The sequence below is a fragment of the Peromyscus eremicus genome, chromosome 3, assembly GCF_949786415.1.
Source record: "Peromyscus eremicus chromosome 3, PerEre_H2_v1, whole genome shotgun sequence".
In the NCBI taxonomy this organism is placed as follows: Eukaryota; Metazoa; Chordata; class Mammalia; order Rodentia; family Cricetidae; genus Peromyscus; species Peromyscus eremicus.
In genome coordinates this window covers 102,894,855-102,913,993 of record NC_081418.1, presented here as the reverse complement: position 1 = coordinate 102,913,993, position 19,139 = coordinate 102,894,855, and the positions used below count along the sequence as shown (strand labels likewise).

General features: G+C 48.3%; 1 protein-coding gene across 1 annotated transcript in view; it reads left to right on the top strand.

The window, feature by feature from the left end:
• The first annotated feature begins 9,934 nt into the window (after positions 1-9,934).
• The window catches only part of Nup210 (nucleoporin 210), a 101,262-nt gene continuing 92,057 nt past the window's right edge, over positions 9,935-19,139 (top strand). The window contains exon 1 of the mRNA XM_059258196.1: positions 9,935-10,101. Within this exon, the coding sequence (XP_059114179.1) occupies positions 9,935-10,101 (167 nt within the window). The remainder of the gene's footprint in view (positions 10,102-19,139) is intronic.

The following is a 19,139-nucleotide window of genomic DNA, read 5'->3' as shown; positions in this document are numbered from 1 at the left end:
CAGCCTAACCTCATGGGGCTATCCTAAGGGGCAGGAATTCTGGAAAGGAAAAATGCATTGTGTCATTAAAAGGACAATTATTCCTCCTACCTCGTTAGTATGGCTTAAGGCAAGCCTACATCTGGCCGCTGGGCCAGGTGATTGACCCGTCCAGCTGGATTAATGTGCGTATGGTTTGGGTAGCTTGTAATATGAGATCCCCACCTGGGCCAGAGATTTCATCCACTTAACCTGAAGGAGCTCGCTTTCTCACTGAACCTTTACTGTTGCCATGATAAGACCAATGCGCTGACGGTAGGAAGTCACCACTGGAAGCAGAAATGTAAAAAGAGCACCACACGAGTTGTCTTTTAAGCTAAGCTAAATAAATAAGGACACACATCTGTCTCAGATATTTTCAGGAAAGACTTGCGGACATGTACCACAAAAAGCTCTCCAAATTGGCAGGACCACTTCCCTCTTCGGTTAGCACGTTCACTGTCCCTGGTCTTTGCCTAGAGTGGATGCTTTTCTCTGGTTACTGGCAAGGATGAGAGCGTGAGGTCTTCTGGGCAGGAGCCATTTGGATCCCCCTTGTAGAAACTGTTTACACAGCCACTGGTTTCTTCAGGTTTTTTTTTTTTTTAGCTCTTTGCCATTGGAATTCAGAGAGAAGGGCTCTGAAAATATGGCACTTTTTGGCATGCTGAGCATTTAGATCTGTTGACTCAAAAACATAACTCTTGCCTCCAAGGGGATTAGAGATGGTTTATTCGGGAGCTAAATATGAGTGGCTATGTCACTGGATCACAGATTTAGGTCACCCCAAATTTCACATTCCAATGTGAAAGCAGTTTCATGAAGATTTTAGAGTAACATAACAAGGAAGGCCATAAACCAAGACTCTTGTAAGCTATAGTGACAGAAACTTTAGGTAGGTGGTTACAGCAAAGTGGAGGGACCTTCGTCATAGGCCTTGGGTGCTAAGGCCTTTTGGTCAGCGGAAACCATGATTTTGTTAAGTTGATACTTCCCCCAAGTTTTTAATCTGTTAGTCACAGGAGGTTAGGTCTGACACAGAGGTGGGCACTTAGTGGCTACTTAAGGGGCTGAAGATAGCCTAAGATAAGTAGTAATTAGTTGCAGGACCAGCAACATTTTAACCTCTCCACAATCATTGAAGTTTTAATCAACTCATTGGCTTTGTAGGTTTCACCTTGAAGATGTAGCTTCTTTCTGGGAACTTTTGTTCACACAACAAAGGAAGGGGAAGATCTACTGGCCTTGAATTAGCGTGTGCTCAGAATCCAGATCCTGTCACCTTCATTCCTGTGAGTAAGTCCTGGGTGCCAGTGGCAGCCCTGCAGGAAGGAGGGAGGGAGGGAAGGAGGGAGGGAGGGAGACACAGAGAGACAGAGAGAGAGAGATCTCACATCGAGATCTCACTCATGTCTTTTTGTACCTCTCTTCCCTGGTGCTACACTTTCTTCAAAGTTCTCCTAACTTTGACCTGCCAAAGAGCAAGCGGATAGCCCAGGCTCTTTCCTGGACTCCCACTTGCTGCCAGACTAGAAGAAAGCCCGAGTCTGCTGGTACACCTGGACAGATTTGTGTCACACACCACTGTCTTTTAGTTTGGCCCCTTAGCAGAGCTTTTATGAGCCATAGTCTGTCCCACACTCCAGGCTACTGTATGAAGACACTGAATGGTCTCCAAACCCACTGAGTTCCCGTAAACAGCCTCTGTTGTCTCCACTGTCTCTGCCCTGTAGGAAGAGGAGGATAAAGAGGATTGAGTCCTGTTGGACTATAGGAGTCACACCCTGGGCTGTGATTTCTTCTTGTACTGGAATACATTTGTATTCCTTATCTCCTTTCTAATCTGTCTATTCCCAGCAGGGAGCCTTGGGAGGGAGGTCCTGGGAACTTCCCTTTGCTCCAACACAGCAGACTCTGCACGGCAGCAGTTTTCATTTATTCATATGATGAAGAACTTGAATTTATCTTCTAAAACAGTTCCTCGCAGCCCTGAGATAATAATAGTAGGGGATAAACTAAGAAATTTCCAATAAAGATTCCTGCCTTGGGGCTGGAGAGAAGGCTCAGTTGGCTGAGAAGCTTTACTGCCCTTTCAGAGGACCTGAGCAATTCCCTTCCCCCACATCAGGGATGTCACAACTTAATGTAATTCTAGCTCAAGAGAGACCCAACACCCTCTTCTGGTCTCCACTTAAAAATAAAATAAAGCTTAAAAAAAAGATTCCCACTTTTTCTCAGTACCAGTTTTTAGGACACACAGTGTAGAGACGGCAGGAAGATGCTCTCCTCTAACTAACTGGAATTTCAGCTCATTAATGCTTCTGACAGATGGGAAATCTCCCAGGCTGTTTAAAAAAAAAAAAAAAAAAAGCAACCTGTGTGTGAATGTTGAGATATATGGGGTTTTGTTTTGTTTTAGCTGAAGCTCCCTTGCTGGCTACTTAAATTTATTCACACAAGCTGCTTCTTGGGCCAGGAAGGAGACAGGAACATCTCACAGGAAGTCACTGTTCCTCTGACAGGAAGTCACCTGTGCAGTGATGGGAAGTCTCAGGTGGAGAACTGACAATTTGAAAACTGTGAGGCTGACAGAAAAACTGGTTCCTTCCCTCAGTGAACGTAACAGAAGAGCATGGAGAAGAAACTTAACAGAAGATCATGGAGAAGAAACTGAAGCTCCTCTTTCCCAAAAATGTATTATTTAGCTGGGTGGTGGCACGCGTCTTTAATCCCAGCACTTGGGAGGCAGAGGCAGGTGGATCTCTGTGAGTTCGAAGCCAGCCTGGTCTACAAAGGACAGCCAGGACTGTTACACAGAGAAACTTTGTCTTGGAAAACAAACAAACAAAAAGTATTATATATTTATGGGGCTGGAGCGATGGCTCAGCAGTTCAGAGCACTGGTTGTTCTTCCAGAGGACCCAGGTTTGGTTCCCAGCACCCATATGGCAGCTCATAAGCATCTGTAATTCCAGTTTTATGGAATCCAACATCCTCTTCTGGCTTCCTCAGGCACCAGGCATTCATATGGTGCACAGACATATATTCGGGCAAAACATCTATACACATAAAACAATAGTTAAGGCCGGGCGGTGGTGGTGGTGGTGGTGGTGGTGGTGGTGGTGGTGGTGGTGGTGGTGGTGGCGCACGCCTTTAATCCCAGGAGGCAGAGCCAGGAGGATCTCTGTGAGTTTGAGGCCAGCCTGGTCTACAGAGCGAGATCCAGCAAAGGCGCAAAGCTACACAGAGAAACCCTGTCTAGAAAAAAACCAAAAAAACCCCCAAATAATAATAATAATAATAATAATAATAATAATAATAATAAAAATAATAATAAAATAAAAAATTTTAAGTTTGTGTGTGGTGTATATGTGTATGTGTTCCTGTGTGTGCAGGTGGAGAACAGGGGTCAACAGTGGGCGTCCTTTTTAATCACTCTCCATCTTATTATTATTATTATTATTATTATTTTTTTTTTTGGTTTTTCGAGACAGGGTTTCTCTGTGTAGCTTTGCGCCTTTCCTGGAACTCACTTGGTAGTCCAGGCTGGCCTCGAACTCACAGAGATCCGCCTGGCTCTGCCTCCCGAGTGCTGGGATTAAAGGCGTGCGCCACCACCGCCCGGCCTTATTATTTTTTATGATTACCTTTGTGTGTGTGTGTGTGTGTGTGTGTGTGTGTGTGTGTGTGTGGCCCCGTGTATGTGTTCCTGTATGGTCATGTGTGTATCTTGGTGCACTTGTGGATGTCAGTGGACAGTCTCAGGGAGGGGAGGCTTCCACCTTGTTTGAAGCAGGGTCTGTTGTAGTTCTGTAGTTGAAGACACCAACAGGCCCACAGCATTCCCAAGGTTCTCCTGGTTCTTCCTCCCATCTTGCTACAGGCTTGCTGGGATTATAAATACTCACTATTGAGCTCAGCTTCACATGTGTCCTGGGAATTTGAAATCAGGTCCTCATGTTTGTATGGCATATTATATTATATTATATTAATTATATTATATTAATTATATTATATTATATTATATTATATTATATTATATTATATTATTCAGGGTCTCTCACTGAACTTGCTATATTGGCTGGCCTAGCTGGCCAGGAGCTTCCAGAGTCTACCTGTCTCTACTGCCCCAGGGCTGGGAGCCACCGTGCCTGGGGAGCTCAAGACTTCAGGCTTATAGAACAAACACTTTCTGACAGCTGTCTCCCCAGCCCCCCGACATTTATCTTAATGATGTGTTGGTGCAGCTGTGGGTGAACCCCTCCTGTCACGGCCTTTGCCTCCAGTGTGAACCTTAGCTTTGTGCAGGGGGGGGGGGGGACCTTCCGCCTTTTACTTCTCTTCAGGCCCTCAGTGGGATGGATGATGCCCAGTCCCACACTGGTGCAGCAGAGAAGTCCACAGATTCCTGCACTGGTCTCTCCCTCTGATGCTCTCACAGACACACCCGGGAGTCGTGTTCACCAGGGCTACAGCCCAAAGCTACTTCACATGCACAATTAACTGTCATGGAAACAGAGAATGCACACTGCTGGGCACCGGGGCAGTTCTGGAGTGCAAGGAGTAGGGGAACCCGAGGACTGGTTCAAGAGTCTAGTCACCTTTAGACAGCTGGACCCCCACATGTGCCTAAGATGTTACATAGCTCAGTCTGGTTTCTATCTCTCAATCTTTCTCCTCAGATCCCAACAAGTACAGGGAATGTAGGTATGTTTCCTCATGCCCGGCCACGTGTCTGTACTTCTAGGGAGGCTCAAGGCTTTGACAAGCTGCCTACAATTTTATTTCCTTATTTGTTTCCTTTCCCAGTGTGTGTGTTTGCCTGCATGTACGTGTGTACGTTACATGTGTTCAGTGCCGTTAGAGGACAGGAGAAAGCATCCGATTCCCAGAAACTGGAGTTACCGGTGGTTTGGGGCTGCCATGCGGGTGCTGGCAATCGAATCCGGCTCCTCCACAAGAGCAGCCAGTGCTCTGAACTCCCGGAACATCTCTCCAGCCCCACTGCCTGCAGTTTCTTCCTCTGCAGCCACTGTTCTCAAGAGATGCCGTGGGAAGAAGGGAATGCCTGAGTGAGGAGAAAGGGCCGCCTATCCTCAAGAAGCTGTTGCTGGAAGCAAATGTTCATTAATCCTGGCAGAGGGGGATGGGGCCACTCGGGTAAAACAACCTTCAGTGAGTACGTGCAGTGGGAAAGATGGACCCTCCAGCAGAGCAAGCCTGGGCAGCAATGAGAGACAGTGCTTTCCCTAATTAAGTGCCGCCATTATCTTCTGCATGCAGAGTTCTAGAAAGCGCTTAGCCAAAGAGAACGATTTCCACCCCTGCTACTTCCTGAGTAGGCAGGACTACAGGCTGCAAACACGCTGCCAATCCTTTACTTGTTTATTTATTTACTTTTTTATGGACAGGGTCTTGTTATATACCCCCGGCTATCCTGGCATTTATTATGTATCCCAGGCTGGCCTCAAACTTACAGCAATCCTCCTGTCTCAGCCTGCCAAGGGCTGGCATTATAGACATGTACTACCATATCTGGCACAATCCTGACTTGTAAAAATAAATCTTTTTTTTTTCTTCAAGAAAAGAAGGAATTTATGATAGTTGAACATTTGAGTTGTATGTGTATATTTTAAAGCTTTTACATTTCTGTCTAAATCATGTGAGTACATGTATGAGTGTGCATGTCCTCAGGTGGAGGTCAGAAGAGAACTTGTGGGAGTCTGTTCTCTTTTCATTTCATGGGTCCTGGAGGTTGAACTCAGGTTGTCAGGATTGGCAGCAGGTTATCTACTTGCTGAATCATCTCTCTGGCCCTCTATATGTGTATTTATTCATTTATTTGACACAGAATACCTATGCAACACTGGCTGGTCTGGAACTCACTATGTAGACCAGGCTGGCTTTGAACTCACAGAGATCTTTCTGCCTGTGCCTCTCAAGTCCTGGAGTTAAAGGTGTGCACCACCAGGCCTAGCTCTAGATGTGCGTTTTATGACCAAGGTATTGCTGCTAATTTTTGAGGTGTGACAGCAGTATCGTGGGAGTCCATACAGAAAGGGCCTTGTCTGTTAGACTCACAGTGAAGTCGGGATGGAGTCACCACTGTCTTCATCCTCCCTATCAAAACGGAAGTCGCTGCTGGGGGAGTGGGATTGACCCAGGGTTGAAGGAGGTGCCACAGCACTGGACAGTCATGAGGCTTAAGGTCCCCAGGCCCTCTTATACTATTCTGTGGCCTGTTGTGACTCCACCTATAAAATGATTTCTCAAAAGTACTGACTGGTTACAAAAAGGTGGTGGGTACCCTCCAATGTGACAGCACCCACAGGAAAAGTTAGCTGTGCGGAGACTTTTCCACCCAGTCCTGCAGTGCCCTAGACAAAGGCCCAGCTTGGCGCCATGGCTCCGGGGTGGCTTGGCATGCTCCATGTGAGGGCCCAGGGCAGGCCTTGGCTCTGAGCCCCTGGGAGTCACCGGCTGGATATCAGGGCATCCCTTTGTTTCCTCTGTTTATTTCACGACTGCTTCTATTTTGGCAGCTGGTCTTGGTTTTCTATTTAGAGAGGCAGCAAAGCCCACTTCTTAAACAAATAGATGTAAACACTTCGATTCAAAGGCAAATGGGAAATAACAGTGCAGGTGGTACTCAGATACTGTAAAAAATTTTTTTTTAGGGTGTTAAGGAAATGACAGAAGTTTGGGAAGAACCGGATGACAAGTTTCAGGAAATATTTCCTTATTTTATTTATCAGGTTGACAAAGTGTCCTCACACAATCTGTTCTTCTCTTGTCCCCGGGGATCTGTGCTAGGGGCCACAGAGGCGGCTCGAGACGCCTTCTGAGACCTTCTCAGATGAAGTATTAACACCCAGGGAAGAAGAGCAGTGGGAGCGAGCAGACATAGAAGGCAGCAAAGCTCTTCACCCATGGGCACCAGACATCATTCCTCATTGGCTTTGTAAATGACCAAAACTCTGGGAAGGGGGGGTCTACAATGTGAAAGATAAATTATTAAAGATTTACTGACAATCACTGGTTGTTTGGGGCTAGGAAAATGCCTGGTTACCTAAGGAACACATAGTCAGCAAGTGTGACCACTGGTTTAACTGTTTGTATAACAGGGTCTTTATATGGGGCCCAAGCTAGAAATCACAATCCTGGGATCATGGTAGGATCCACAGCCCAGGTTAAACAACTCTCCCTCCCTCCCTCCCTCCCTTTCTCTCTGTTGATTCATGTAGAGTTTTAAGAAATAGTAGAGAAGTCTCATGTACTCAACCTGTTTCTCCAACTGTAACATCTTATAAAACCAGGGAGTTGTCCTAAGTGAGGTCAAGATACCCAACATTCCCATCACTCTGAAAATGGTCATGTTACCTTTGACAGTTACACTCTACCCTGGCAATCATCACTCCTCTGTTTGCGCGTCCTGCACTTTGTCATTTCAAGAATACTATATGAGAGGGCCAGCAAGATGGCGCAGTGGGTCTGGCACTTGCGGCCAAGCCTGACAACATCAGTTCCATTCTCAGGGCCCCCATAGTAGGAGAGACTTGACTCCTGCAAATGGATCTCTGACCTTCAGACACTTGCTGTGGCAGAAGAGGATGCTGAATCTCCTGGTACCGGAGTTACAGTCGTGAGTTGTCATGTGGGTGATGGGAACCAAATCTGGGTTCTCTGCAAGAGCAACAAGTGCTCTTAACTGTCAAGCCATCTCTCCAGCCCTAGTCACCTTAAATTTTTTTCCACCTAGTACAGTTCTCTGGAGATTCATTGAAATGGTTATATATGTCAACAACACATTCATTTTTATTGCTGAATAATACTCATTCATTGAAGGACTTCTGTGCTGCTTCTGGTTTGGGCTTAACCTATGAATCATTTTACCCACAGGGTTGTATGAACATCAGAGTTCATTTCTCTGAGTAAATGTATCTTTTTAAAAATGTGTTGCCATTTTTAACAGTCTTGATGTTCTCTTAAATATCCATTACTGGGGCCCTGGAGATGGCTTAGTGGATAAGAGCCTTACCATCAGGCATGATGACCTGAATTCCATCCCCAGGACCCACATCGAGGAAGGTTAGAACCAGTTCCCACAGGCTGTCCTCTGATCTCTACATGCCTTACATGGCAGACAAACACACACACACACATACATACACAGAGAGAGAGAGAGAGAGAGAGAGAGAGAGAGAGAGAGAGAGAGAGAGAGAGAGAGAGAGAGAGAGAGGGAGGGAGATAGAGAGATAGATAGAGATAGATAGATAGATAGATAGATAGATAGATAGACAGATAGATAGATAGATAACTAAATGTAACTGTCTGTCAGTCTAACTGTCCATCTGTCTGTCTTGGGGTTTCTATTGCTGTGAAGAGACACCATGGCCACAGCAACTCTTATAAAGAAAACATTTAATTGGGGTGGTTTATAGTTTCAGAGGTTCAGTCCATTATCATCATGGTGGGACATGGCAGCATGCAGGCAGACACGGTACTGGAGTAGCAGCTCAGAGTCCTACATCTTGCAGGCAACAGGAAGTCAAATGAGACACTGGGCAGTATCCTGAGCACAGGAAACTTCAAAGCCCACCCCACAGTGACACACTTCCTCCAACCAGGCCATACCCACTCCAACAAAGCCACACCTCCTAATAGTGCTACTCCCTATGAGATTATAGGATTAATTACATTCTAACTACCACTCTATCTATCTATCTATCTATCTATCTATCTATCTATCTATCTATCTATCTGTTACTGATATATACCTGTTACTGACTTCTTGATAAACAGAGAGCTGGAACCACAGGGCCCTGTGATCCTTATGTCCAAAGACTAAAGTTTCCTTGTGCCCCACCAGGTCCCTTTTCATGTATTTTGTTTACCTGTCTGGCATAGGGCCCAAACTTACTAATAGCACTCTCAAACTTACTAATACATTCTGTGTGGAAGACACTGACTGCCCACAGTGGGGACTGGATGATGGAAGAATGGATCTTCCACTCAGAATTCCTTTGAACTTCTTTAATTTTAGCCATCTGATCCCAGTACCTGCTCTAAAGTGAGTCATGAAATACTCAGGAGTAAAGCTCTGTGTGTGATCTCCGGCACTGGAAATTAAAAACGACAAAGCATAATCAAGAACACCCAGGAAGACTTTGCTCACTGTTGGAGTAACTCCCTTAGAAAGTCTCTAGTGTTGCCCTGCTGATGGACTGATCCTAAAGAACCCCCCCCCCCAAGACTGAGGGGCGGTGGTGGCGCATGCCTTTAATCCCAGCACTCGGGAGGCAGAGGCAGGTGGATCTCTGAGTTCGAGGCCAGCCTGGTCTAACAGAGTGAGTTTCAGAGCAGGCTCAAAAGCTACAGAAAAACTTTGTCTCGAAAAACAAAACAAACAAACAACGAAACAAAACAAAAAGAACCCCGAGACATCCTTGAGCCCGCTGGTGCTTCAGCGGGTGGCTTCCCGCTGAAGTGTGGCCTGGGATGAGGGGTCAGTGGGCACTCCACAGGGCAACCCACACTGTTTTGGGTCGCCTTGTCTTAGTGCGATGTCCTGGCTCTACCGCCAGAGGCTCCAGACAAGGCCAGTATGAACGAAAGCGAGCCGGCTGGAAGGCTGCCACCGGCGACCAGTGACATGCGCGCGGCGGCGGCGGCGGCGGCGGCGGCGGCGGCCTGAGGCCACACGCAACTGGCTCCGGGGCTGAAAAAAGCGCGCAGGACTCGGCGCGCTCTAGGGGCGCAGCACGAGCGCGAGTTCACGGACCCCCCCAGCGCCCCGCCCCCACCGCGCTCGCCCCGCCCCCATCGCGCTCGCCCCGCCCCCCGCGGCCACCTGCTGCCCAGCGCGCGCCGCTGGAGGGCGCGGGAGCGCGCGCCGGGGCGCTAGCGAGGCCGGGAGGATGGCGCGGGCCTCGCGGGTGCAGCCGGCGTTCTGGGCGCTGCTGTTGCTGCAGGCGGCGGGCCCCGCCGTGGCCGCCAAGCTCAACATTCCCAAAGTGCTGCTGCCCTTCACGCGGGCCACGCGCGTGAACTTCACTCTGGAAGCCTCCGAGGGCTGCTACCGCTGGTGAGGCGCGCGGGCTCGGGCGGGAGGCGGCAGGTGCGCGGGAGGGGGCCTGGGCCGCAGGTGCACGGCGTGCTCGCCCCAGCCGGCCCCGCGTGACTCCGTGGCGCGCGCGCTCGCCGCCTGCGCACGGCGTCCGGGTCACTCGCGTCTGAGTTGCGCGGGAAGAGGAGGCTGGGATCGCGGGCTGCTGAGGGCAGCGCCGCACGTGGCCTCGGTCCCCTGCTGTCAGGGCCCTGAGGAGCTCCGGTATGAACAGCCAGGGCTCTGGAGTCTGTGGGAGACGGGGGACTCCCCCCTGGCGCCTGACTGGTGTGGGACGCGGGTGTGTGGAGACCTGTGTGAGGCGTGTGTGGGAGACACACCATACCCGTTGGGCCACTTTGGGAAGATCATAAGTCTTGGTTCATGAAAGGACCTAGAGGTCTCTTCTCCATCTCTCAAGTGCGAGGCGAGGGAATGAGATGCTGTGGAGTGGGGTCAGTTAGGCAGATGAGAAGAGGAGAGCTTCTGGTTGCTGGGTGTAGGCTGAGTAGGGTGTGACCGGGTCACACCCTTGACACACACACTAACCTCACTAGTGATAATTAGGCAGTGCCTTACTGCGTCCCCCCTCCCAGGCTACACTTAGCTGCCAGCCTCCTCTCTGCCTCAAGGATGTCTCTAAACATGTGGTTCTCAACCCCTTTGTGGCACATCAGATATCCTGTGTATCAGATATTTACATTAGGATTCATAACAGTAGCAAAATTACAGTTATGAAGTAGCAACGAAATAATTTTATGGTTGGGGGTCACCACAACATAAAAGTATTAAAGGGTCCATGGTCTAGACTAAGACTTAACCAGCTTGTGTGTGTGTGTGTGTGTGTGTATGTGTTATGGTCTAGACTAAGACTTAACTAGCTAGGGTGTGTGTGTGTTATAGTCTAGGCTAAGACTTAACTAGCTGGTGTGTGTGTGTTCATGTTCTGTATGATGCCCAGAGCTTAGACCCATATTCTGTTACATGTACTTTTCAAACCTATTTGTTTTAAAAGTCTGCCTCATAAGGGTGGCATTGCACCCCTGAAGTTTCTGACTGGGGAAGCTGAGGCAGGAGGATCCCCTGTTTTAGGTCAGTCTGGATTATAAGACTGTGTCTCTAAATTGGCCTTTGAAGTATGAAGAGGCAGAGTCATTCCATTGCATTTTGGAGTGAATGTTTACCCGCGAGGAGGCGCTTTATCCCTCTCTGGGGCCTTGTTTTGAGCGGGAAGATCAGCTGTTAACGCTTTGGAGGGATATGTGCTCACCTGTTGAAGTCGTCTGCCTGATAGATGGACAAGAAAGAGGAAGCTGGCTATTTATAATAGCTGGCCCCGAGTGAATCCCTCGCACACATTTGTGTACTGCTTTCTGTGAAGTTCTGTAGTCATACTTTTGTTTCTAAAATACAACCTTTTTCTTTCTTTTCCCCCAACTGTGCGTTCCTGAGAGTTGCTGGTGGATCTTGGCAGAGTTTTATTTACTCAGGAGGACTGACTGGGAAAAGCATTCAAATCTCAGACGCATCAGAGGCGCGCTGAGTACCTTCTGGGTTGTTTAGTGTCTGGTTGCTTTCATCCTAAGGTGTGGTTGACTGCTCAGACTAAGTGTCTTCTTTGAAGGTGTTTGGTTGCAGTTTCCCTTTTATTTCACAGGAAGATGGTCTGTCAATCAAGCACAATTCAGAAATGTTATTCTGAATACCGCCACTTACTGCTTTAGTTTTGAGGATTCTTGCCTGGAGGTTTTGGAAGTTGGCAAGTAGCTAAGACTCATACCTGCAGTTACCTCCACTTGGGAGGAAATGGCCCCTGTATCCAGGAGTACTTCGGGTCTCTGAGATGAAAAACAAAAGTTAACCCATGCCAGGCCCTGGGGGTGTTGCTCATCCTCGGGGTTCACTGCTGAGCTCCAGGTTCTCTGAAGTTGCTGCATGTCTGAGCCCGTAGCTTCACATAACTGGGAGGTCTTCTGGTCCATATTGCTGTGTTGAGGGGATGACGGGAGAGAAGGGTGGCAGCTCACTCACGTGGAGTAGTGACGATGCAGCCCACAGTGTGGGACCTGGGCCTGCAGCCTTGGCTAATTGGCCAGGCTCCTTGGTCTTTCAGGTTGAACCTGGTCAGCCTTGCTACGTAACAAGTTATGATTTAGCTTAGCTATCTTGCATTGAAAGTGATTTGGAAAGTTATTTTATTGGTTCCTTTAAAAAGGTATCACTTACAAATGGTGCCCACAAAAAACTTGGAGAATTGAGAGGAAAAGAGAAAGGAAGAAACCCCACCCTTGTCCTTCAGCTTTGCCCCAAACTCGGGGTCGTTGTGGTTTCCTTTCAGTTCTGTGGTTGGTTAAGAAGGTGCTCTGCTGGAAAGTGGGGTAGGTAAGGCAGGGGAGTGGCAGGAGGATGAGTGAGAGCCTGGGGATGCTGGAATTAGACTGTACTTAAGGCAAGGGGATAAGCCTGTGTGTGCATGCCTGTGTCCCACTAAAATCGGACACCCACGCACAGTTTTTTTCTTTCTTTTCTTTTTTTAGGTTTATTTATTTTATGTGTGCATGGCTAGTGCCTGGGGAGGCCAGTATAAGGTGTCGAATCCCCTGGAACTGGAGTTATGGATAACTGTAAGTGATAAGCTACCAAGTGGGCTCTGGGAATCAAACTTGAGTCCTCTGCAAGAGCAATGAGTGTTCTTAATTGCTGAGCCATTTCTCCAGCCCCTGCACATAGGATTATTGTAAAGACAAAGAAAGGTGACTGTCCCTTGAGTTGGAACACACACTAGGGTCTGTCTTTGTGACAACCATGCTCTTGGGTGTGTCTTGTTTTTCTCTCTGAGCACTTCTCTCTTAACCTTTGTGCTCAAGCCTATATTAAAATATCTGAAGAGAGGCTGAAGAGATGGCTCTTCCAGAGGACCTGGGTTTGACGTCTTAACACCTACATGGAGACTCACCACTGTGTGTAACTCCAGTTCTAGGGGATCAGATGCCTTCTTCTGCCCACTGAGGACACTGTACACACAAGGTACACATGCACACACACAGGCAAAACACCCAATACCCATAAAATAAATTAGAAAAGATTTTTTTTTTAAGGATTGAAAAATCTGTGATAAACCCTATGCTGGCTAGTTTTTGTCAACTTGACACAAGCTAGGGTCATTTTGGAAGAGGAAACCTCAAGTAAGAAAATACCAGATTGGCCTGTGGGTAAGCCTGTGGTGCATTTTCTTAATGGATGTTTGATGTGGAGGGTCCGGTTCACTGTGGGTAGTGGGCCACATGAACCGGTGGTCCTGGGTTCTATAAGAAAACAGGCTGAGCAAGCCATGAGAGCAAGCCCGTAAGCAGCAAGCACTCCTCCGTGGCTTCTGCATCAGCTCCTGACTTCCCTTAGTGATGGAATGTGACCTTAGAATTGTAAGCTGAATAAACCCTTTCTTCCCCAAGTTATCACAGCGATAGAAATCCCAACTAAGATAAACCCCAATTCCCCTTCATAGACAGGCTGGTTCTCAAATTCTTTTGTGGGTGGAAGCCACAGATCTCGATTTTGGCTAAGTCAGGTCCCTAAGAGTCTAGAGAAAGTCCTCAGGCTGCTGAGAGTGACAGCAGAGAGCTGTGCCCCCTGCCTCTGTTCCCCAAACTGCTAGCAATAGGGAGTCTCAGATCAGTCAGAGCTTGTTCTGGGTTAGACAGTCACTTAACACAGGGGACAAATAAGGTGACTTCACTATGCTGGACACTGCTTAAGAAGGCGTGACAGGGAAGGAGTGGGTGACACCCTGACTTCCTGGAATTCGAAGTTGGACTGAGGGAGCCTTCGAACATGCCCTGTGGAAGAAATGGATGACAATCTGAGACATGCGTTTTGGATGACACCTCCCTGGAGTCCAGCTGGACCTTGAGTCTGTTTTCACTGGAGAGAACAGCAAGGGCTCCAGCCTGGGACTGGGTGGCTTAGAAGGGGAGGTGCATTCGGTGGGGTTAGGGTGATGGGAAAAGGCGCACACCTTTAATCCCAGCACTCAGGAGGCAGAGCCAGGAGGATCTCTGTGAGTTCGAGGCCAGCCTGGTCTACAGAGCGAGTTCTAGGACAGGCACCAAAACTACACAGAGAAACCCTGTCTCGAAAAACAAACAAACAAACACAACAACAACAACAAAAAACCTAAATGAAGCTAGCTAACACATTCATCAAAATAGCTTATCTTATCCCTGGTGTAGGTGGTGACTGTGCCTCATCTCATTGATGGGAACTGACTTTACAGTCTGATTGGCTAACTGGCAAAAAGGGTAAGGGGGGCTGTTCAAGAATATATATGGACCTTTGTCTGGCTGAGTACCTTTGATTGAAAAAACAAAACTGGTTCTCACAAGAGTATCAGAGGGTGAGGTTAGAGAGGTCGGCAGGCCCAGGTCACATGAGACCTTGTGGGCTTTGGTTAGGGGGCAGGAAAAGGGTTGCTGGGTCAGGCATTGAGCTTGAGTCTCTGGGGCCTGGCTTTTCTGAGAACCATGAACGTTTGGCCCTGAGAGCTGCCGCTACTGAGGTTCTTGAGGGGCTGCACTCTAAGAGGCCGCCCTGTGCCCTGTGTGCTCACCTTACCAGACCAGTGGGAGTGAGGTTCTGGAAAGTGTCTGTTGACTTGGGCTGACCTGGGGCCCCGGATGGTTTTCTTCTGCTTCCCTTGTGTGGTTCCCCTATTTTGCCTGACCCTGAGGTGATCTACTCTGCAGACTCATGAGAGGTGATCCCTGCAGAGGGCAAGCTGCATTGACCACCAATCCCACCTTCCCATCCCTCTTCTTTGCCTGTCTCCTCCTCCCCCTCCCCCTCCTCATCCCTCTTCTTTGCCTGTCTCCCCCCTCTCCCTCCCCTTTTCCATCCCTCCTCTTTGCCTCTCTCCCCCTCCCTCCTTGTTTTTTTTTTTTTTTTTTTTATTTTTTTTTTTATTATTCTTTTCTGGCCTGACCTCCCTGAGTCTCTGGGTTCCTCTGACCCTGCCCAGGTCCCGGTCTGTGTTCTGAAAAGGGGGGAGCTCTCTTAAGGGCAGTGGCAACCAGAGAGCTGGGACATTGTGTGTGCCAGTGGGTCATGCAGCTGTGGTGATGACAAAGTGTCGCCCTTTGAAAGCTCACTTTTTATTATTTATTATTTATTTAGTGGTACTGGACTAGAACCTAGGACTGCACACGTTCTAGGGAAGCACTATACCGCCAGACTACACCCCCAACATCTCATAATCCACTCTTGACCCTTTAGACTTCCTTAAAGGTTTTCTTGAGTCAGTATGTTGATAACTTTTTAAAGATTTATTTTCTTATGTGTGTATGAGTGTTTATCTGTGTATATGTATGTGCACCATGTGCATGCCTGGTGTCTATGGAGGCCAGAAAAGAGTGTCGGGTCTCCTGGAACCAGAGCTAAAGGCAGTTGTGAACCACCATGTGGGTGCTCAGAACTGAACCTGGGTCCTCTGCAAGGGCAGTAATTGCTCTTAACCACTGAGCTGCCTCTCCAGCCCCTCTTACTTTAAAACAAAAAAATATGTTAACACAGAATTTGCCTCCTAACGTTTACCCGGTTCCGTGCTTGAGAGCACCCTGACATCCATCCAGAGCTCTGTCCTGTAAAACCGAAACTCCTCAGCCGTTAAACACTACCCCCCACTTCCTCCTACACCAGCCCCTGCCAACTGCCCTCCCACTTGATTTCTTTCTTTCTTTAACTGTATTAACCAAAAGTTTTATTTCCTAAGTTACTGTCCCTTCATTGCCTCCTCTTTTTAGCACTCTTAAGTGCTTGCCTGCTTCTGAGCGCCTCTGTGGGAAGGAATCACGGGCCCGCGGTAAAGAACATTTTTACATCTGGTTTTCTGGAAGGCCCAACAGAGTGTCTGTTTACCCTGGTGTATAGGGTTTCCTTTTGCATTACCTTTTCAGTAAAGGAGAATTAATTTAAGAAAAAAATGAAAAGGAAATGGGAGATGGCTCAGCAGTTAAGAGGACTCGGTTTCAATTCTAAGCACCCACGGTGGTGGTTCACAGTTTTGGGGATCACATGTTCTTTTCTGGCACCCATGTGGTGCACAGACATATAAACAGCCAAGATGCTCATACACATCAAGCATGAAAAGATACAAGTGGTGCTTGGCTATGACTGCGCTGAGTCAGGTGGTGGGGAGGGCTCCGTGGCAGGTGTGCCTGGTCCCTATTACTATGAGAAAATGACTAAGATCAGCTACTTAGAGGGGAAAATTTTTGTTTTAGTGCACATTTCAGAAGGATCAGTTTAAAATGGTTTGGGCCTGTGGTGAGTCAGGACATCATGGTGGGAGTGGGTAGTGGGCCAAGGTGAGAGGATGTGGTTGGGGTCCCAATATTTCTTCTAATGGTGTGCCCCCAATACCCTGACTTCCATAGGATGAGGAGTAACTTCTTTAGGGTTCTTGTATCTCTCAGTGGCTAAGTGTTCAGGACAAGGCTTTCTGGGGACATTTAAAAGCCAAACCACAGTGTCAAGGAAAGGGTCCTGAGAAGATGCTGGTGTCCAGGCAGCTGCTCTTGCTGGCCAGAAACACAGGACCAGAAAGAGAATGTTTCCGTGTTCCTGCTGATGCCCAGCAGGAACCAAGATCATAAAGCTAGTTTGTCTTCTAACCCCTTTAAATATTGTTCTTCACTCAATCCTAAAGTTATTTTCTTAAAGCCGCAGAACCTGCTCTGGAGGGGTGATACTGCTGTTGATGGGCCTGACACCTGGAGCCTCCCTGCAGTGGGTGGCAGGGCTGTGACGTGGACACAGGCTCCTCAGATGGTGCCTGGCTTGCTCAGCCTCCTTCAGCAACTCAGAAAAAAAATCAGTCAACTTGAGGAAACAGCGTTGAGGGTGCATTTAGGGGTGGGGCTGATCAGGTGGCTGATGCCATCTTCTGCAGGGTCTGGGAGTCCAGCCCTCTTTGTGGGCGGCACTAGATAGGGCGGGAAATTCTCAGCTTTGTGTTTGGATGCTGACTGTACCCAGTGCAAAGGAGCAGGATTGTGTCATACCTTCCTGTCTGAGCTGTGTTGAAGCCATTGTTTTCTAGGGCTATGGTGACATCGTGTGGAGGTTTCGTCATGTGTCACCTGGAGTTCTAATAGGACTGTTGGGGACATGGCTGTGCACATCACACTCTACTGTTTGACACAGAACAGAACAGTTGTATAATAATGAATATTACCGTGGTGGTGGTGTTTATTATAGTACTGGCTCTGGAGGAAACATTACCGCGAACCTTTAAGAGCTCAGCCTGGAGGATCTCCCTCCCCAGCCTTGGGATGCTGCACAGAACAGGAAATGCAAACCAAAATGGTTGCAGTGCAACAGAAGGATGTAATTTTTGTTCCTGAAGGAGACTCTTTGGCAGGATTTGTTTCAGGTTTCTGTGTTGGGGTTGGGAATGAATGCATGGTCACCAGGCTCTACTCCTTGGTCCTTAGGTCTTGGCTGTGGTGTCCCTTGGCACTCTCTTAGGGTAGCAAGATGCCATTGCAGCCCAATGCTCTCCCACATTCCAGTCTGTGTGGGCATCAGCCACAGCACCTGTTCTGATTGGACCCGCTCTAGGCCCATGTGACAGTCAAAAGCCTTCTCTGTGGCCAGGATGCACAAGGCTTTGTTGGCCAGGCCCCAGTAGTGTGTCTGTTGGTGTCCACAGGCCAGAGTGCTCTGGAGCCTCCTGGACTGAGAGAGGAAGAGGTCTCCGTCTCTTCTGGCTGCTGTTACAAACCCATAGAAGGAAGAGTGGCTTGAAATAATGAGGACGTATTTCCCTTAGTGCTGGAAGTCACAGATGGTGTCTGAGTGACTATGTTGTGAGGCCACTTCCCAGTTGCAAACCAGGCCACTCTGAGAGGCCTCTTTAAATAGCACTGGACCCTTCCTGGAGGCTCTGTCCCCATGGCCTAATCACTCCCCAGTTCTGTCATCTTGGGAGCTCGAATTGATTTCAGTGTGAGAACTTGAGGGACCCATTGACATCATCCTAGGCAGGTCCACAGAAGAGTTAGGTGCTGTTACAGGACAAGATAGATGGAGATTGAGGGCATTTCTACATGAGTAACACAGGTGTGACTGTCTTTCCTGCACTTGTGTCCTGGGCTGTTGGCAGGGAGAGGATACCTCAGGACCTGGTCTTGCAGGGAAGCTGTTGTCGTCTGGGGACTTTGGAAGGAGCAAAGCAGGAGCCTGTGAGGAGGTAGCATGGCTGCATGACAGTCACTGAACCCAGTTTCCACATCTGTGAGCTGCTTGCAGGGTGCGACTTTTCAGCTGGTTCTGAATACACTTGGAAAGCCGTGCAGCCCCCAAGGCTTTCTGGTCCACTCCATACAGTTGCTAAAATTTACTTTGTTCTTTAAAACTTCGGTGTAAACAGAACTCCTCACCTGAGCCTCCTGTGAACCCGTGAGGAGGCAGATCGAGTGCTTCCCCAGGCAGGGAAGCGCAGCAGGCAGTCCCTAACACAGTTCAGGAGTCCCACATAGCTGCCCACAGAAACAGTCTAGAAAAGGAAAACCACAGACCCCAACAGAACCCCTCACCACAATGTGAGAGTTAAATCCAGAGAAATGACAGGGATGAGCAAGAGGGTGAATCCCAGGAATGCAAAGTTGGCTTGATATTAAAACAAAAATAAACTCAGTATAATGTGAACAGGAAAAGGAAGGAAACCCATGTGGCTACCTCAGCTGGGAACACTAATTGGCACTGATGGCAGACCTGCCTGTCTTCCAAGAGTATGGAATTCCTCAGCCACACCTCATCCAGCCAGCCACCCTACTGGAAATTGCAGGCTTCCCCTCCCTGGTTCATGCTCACCTGAGCCCTGAGTCCTCCTTCCTGTTGGTGGGAAGGCAAGACAAGAACCCAGGATATGAAAACTGACTCTTAGTGACACGTTACACTCTAGCAGAGGAACTGCCTCTTGATATGAATTAAGAGAGGCCCGAGTCTCAGTAGCCTTTTCA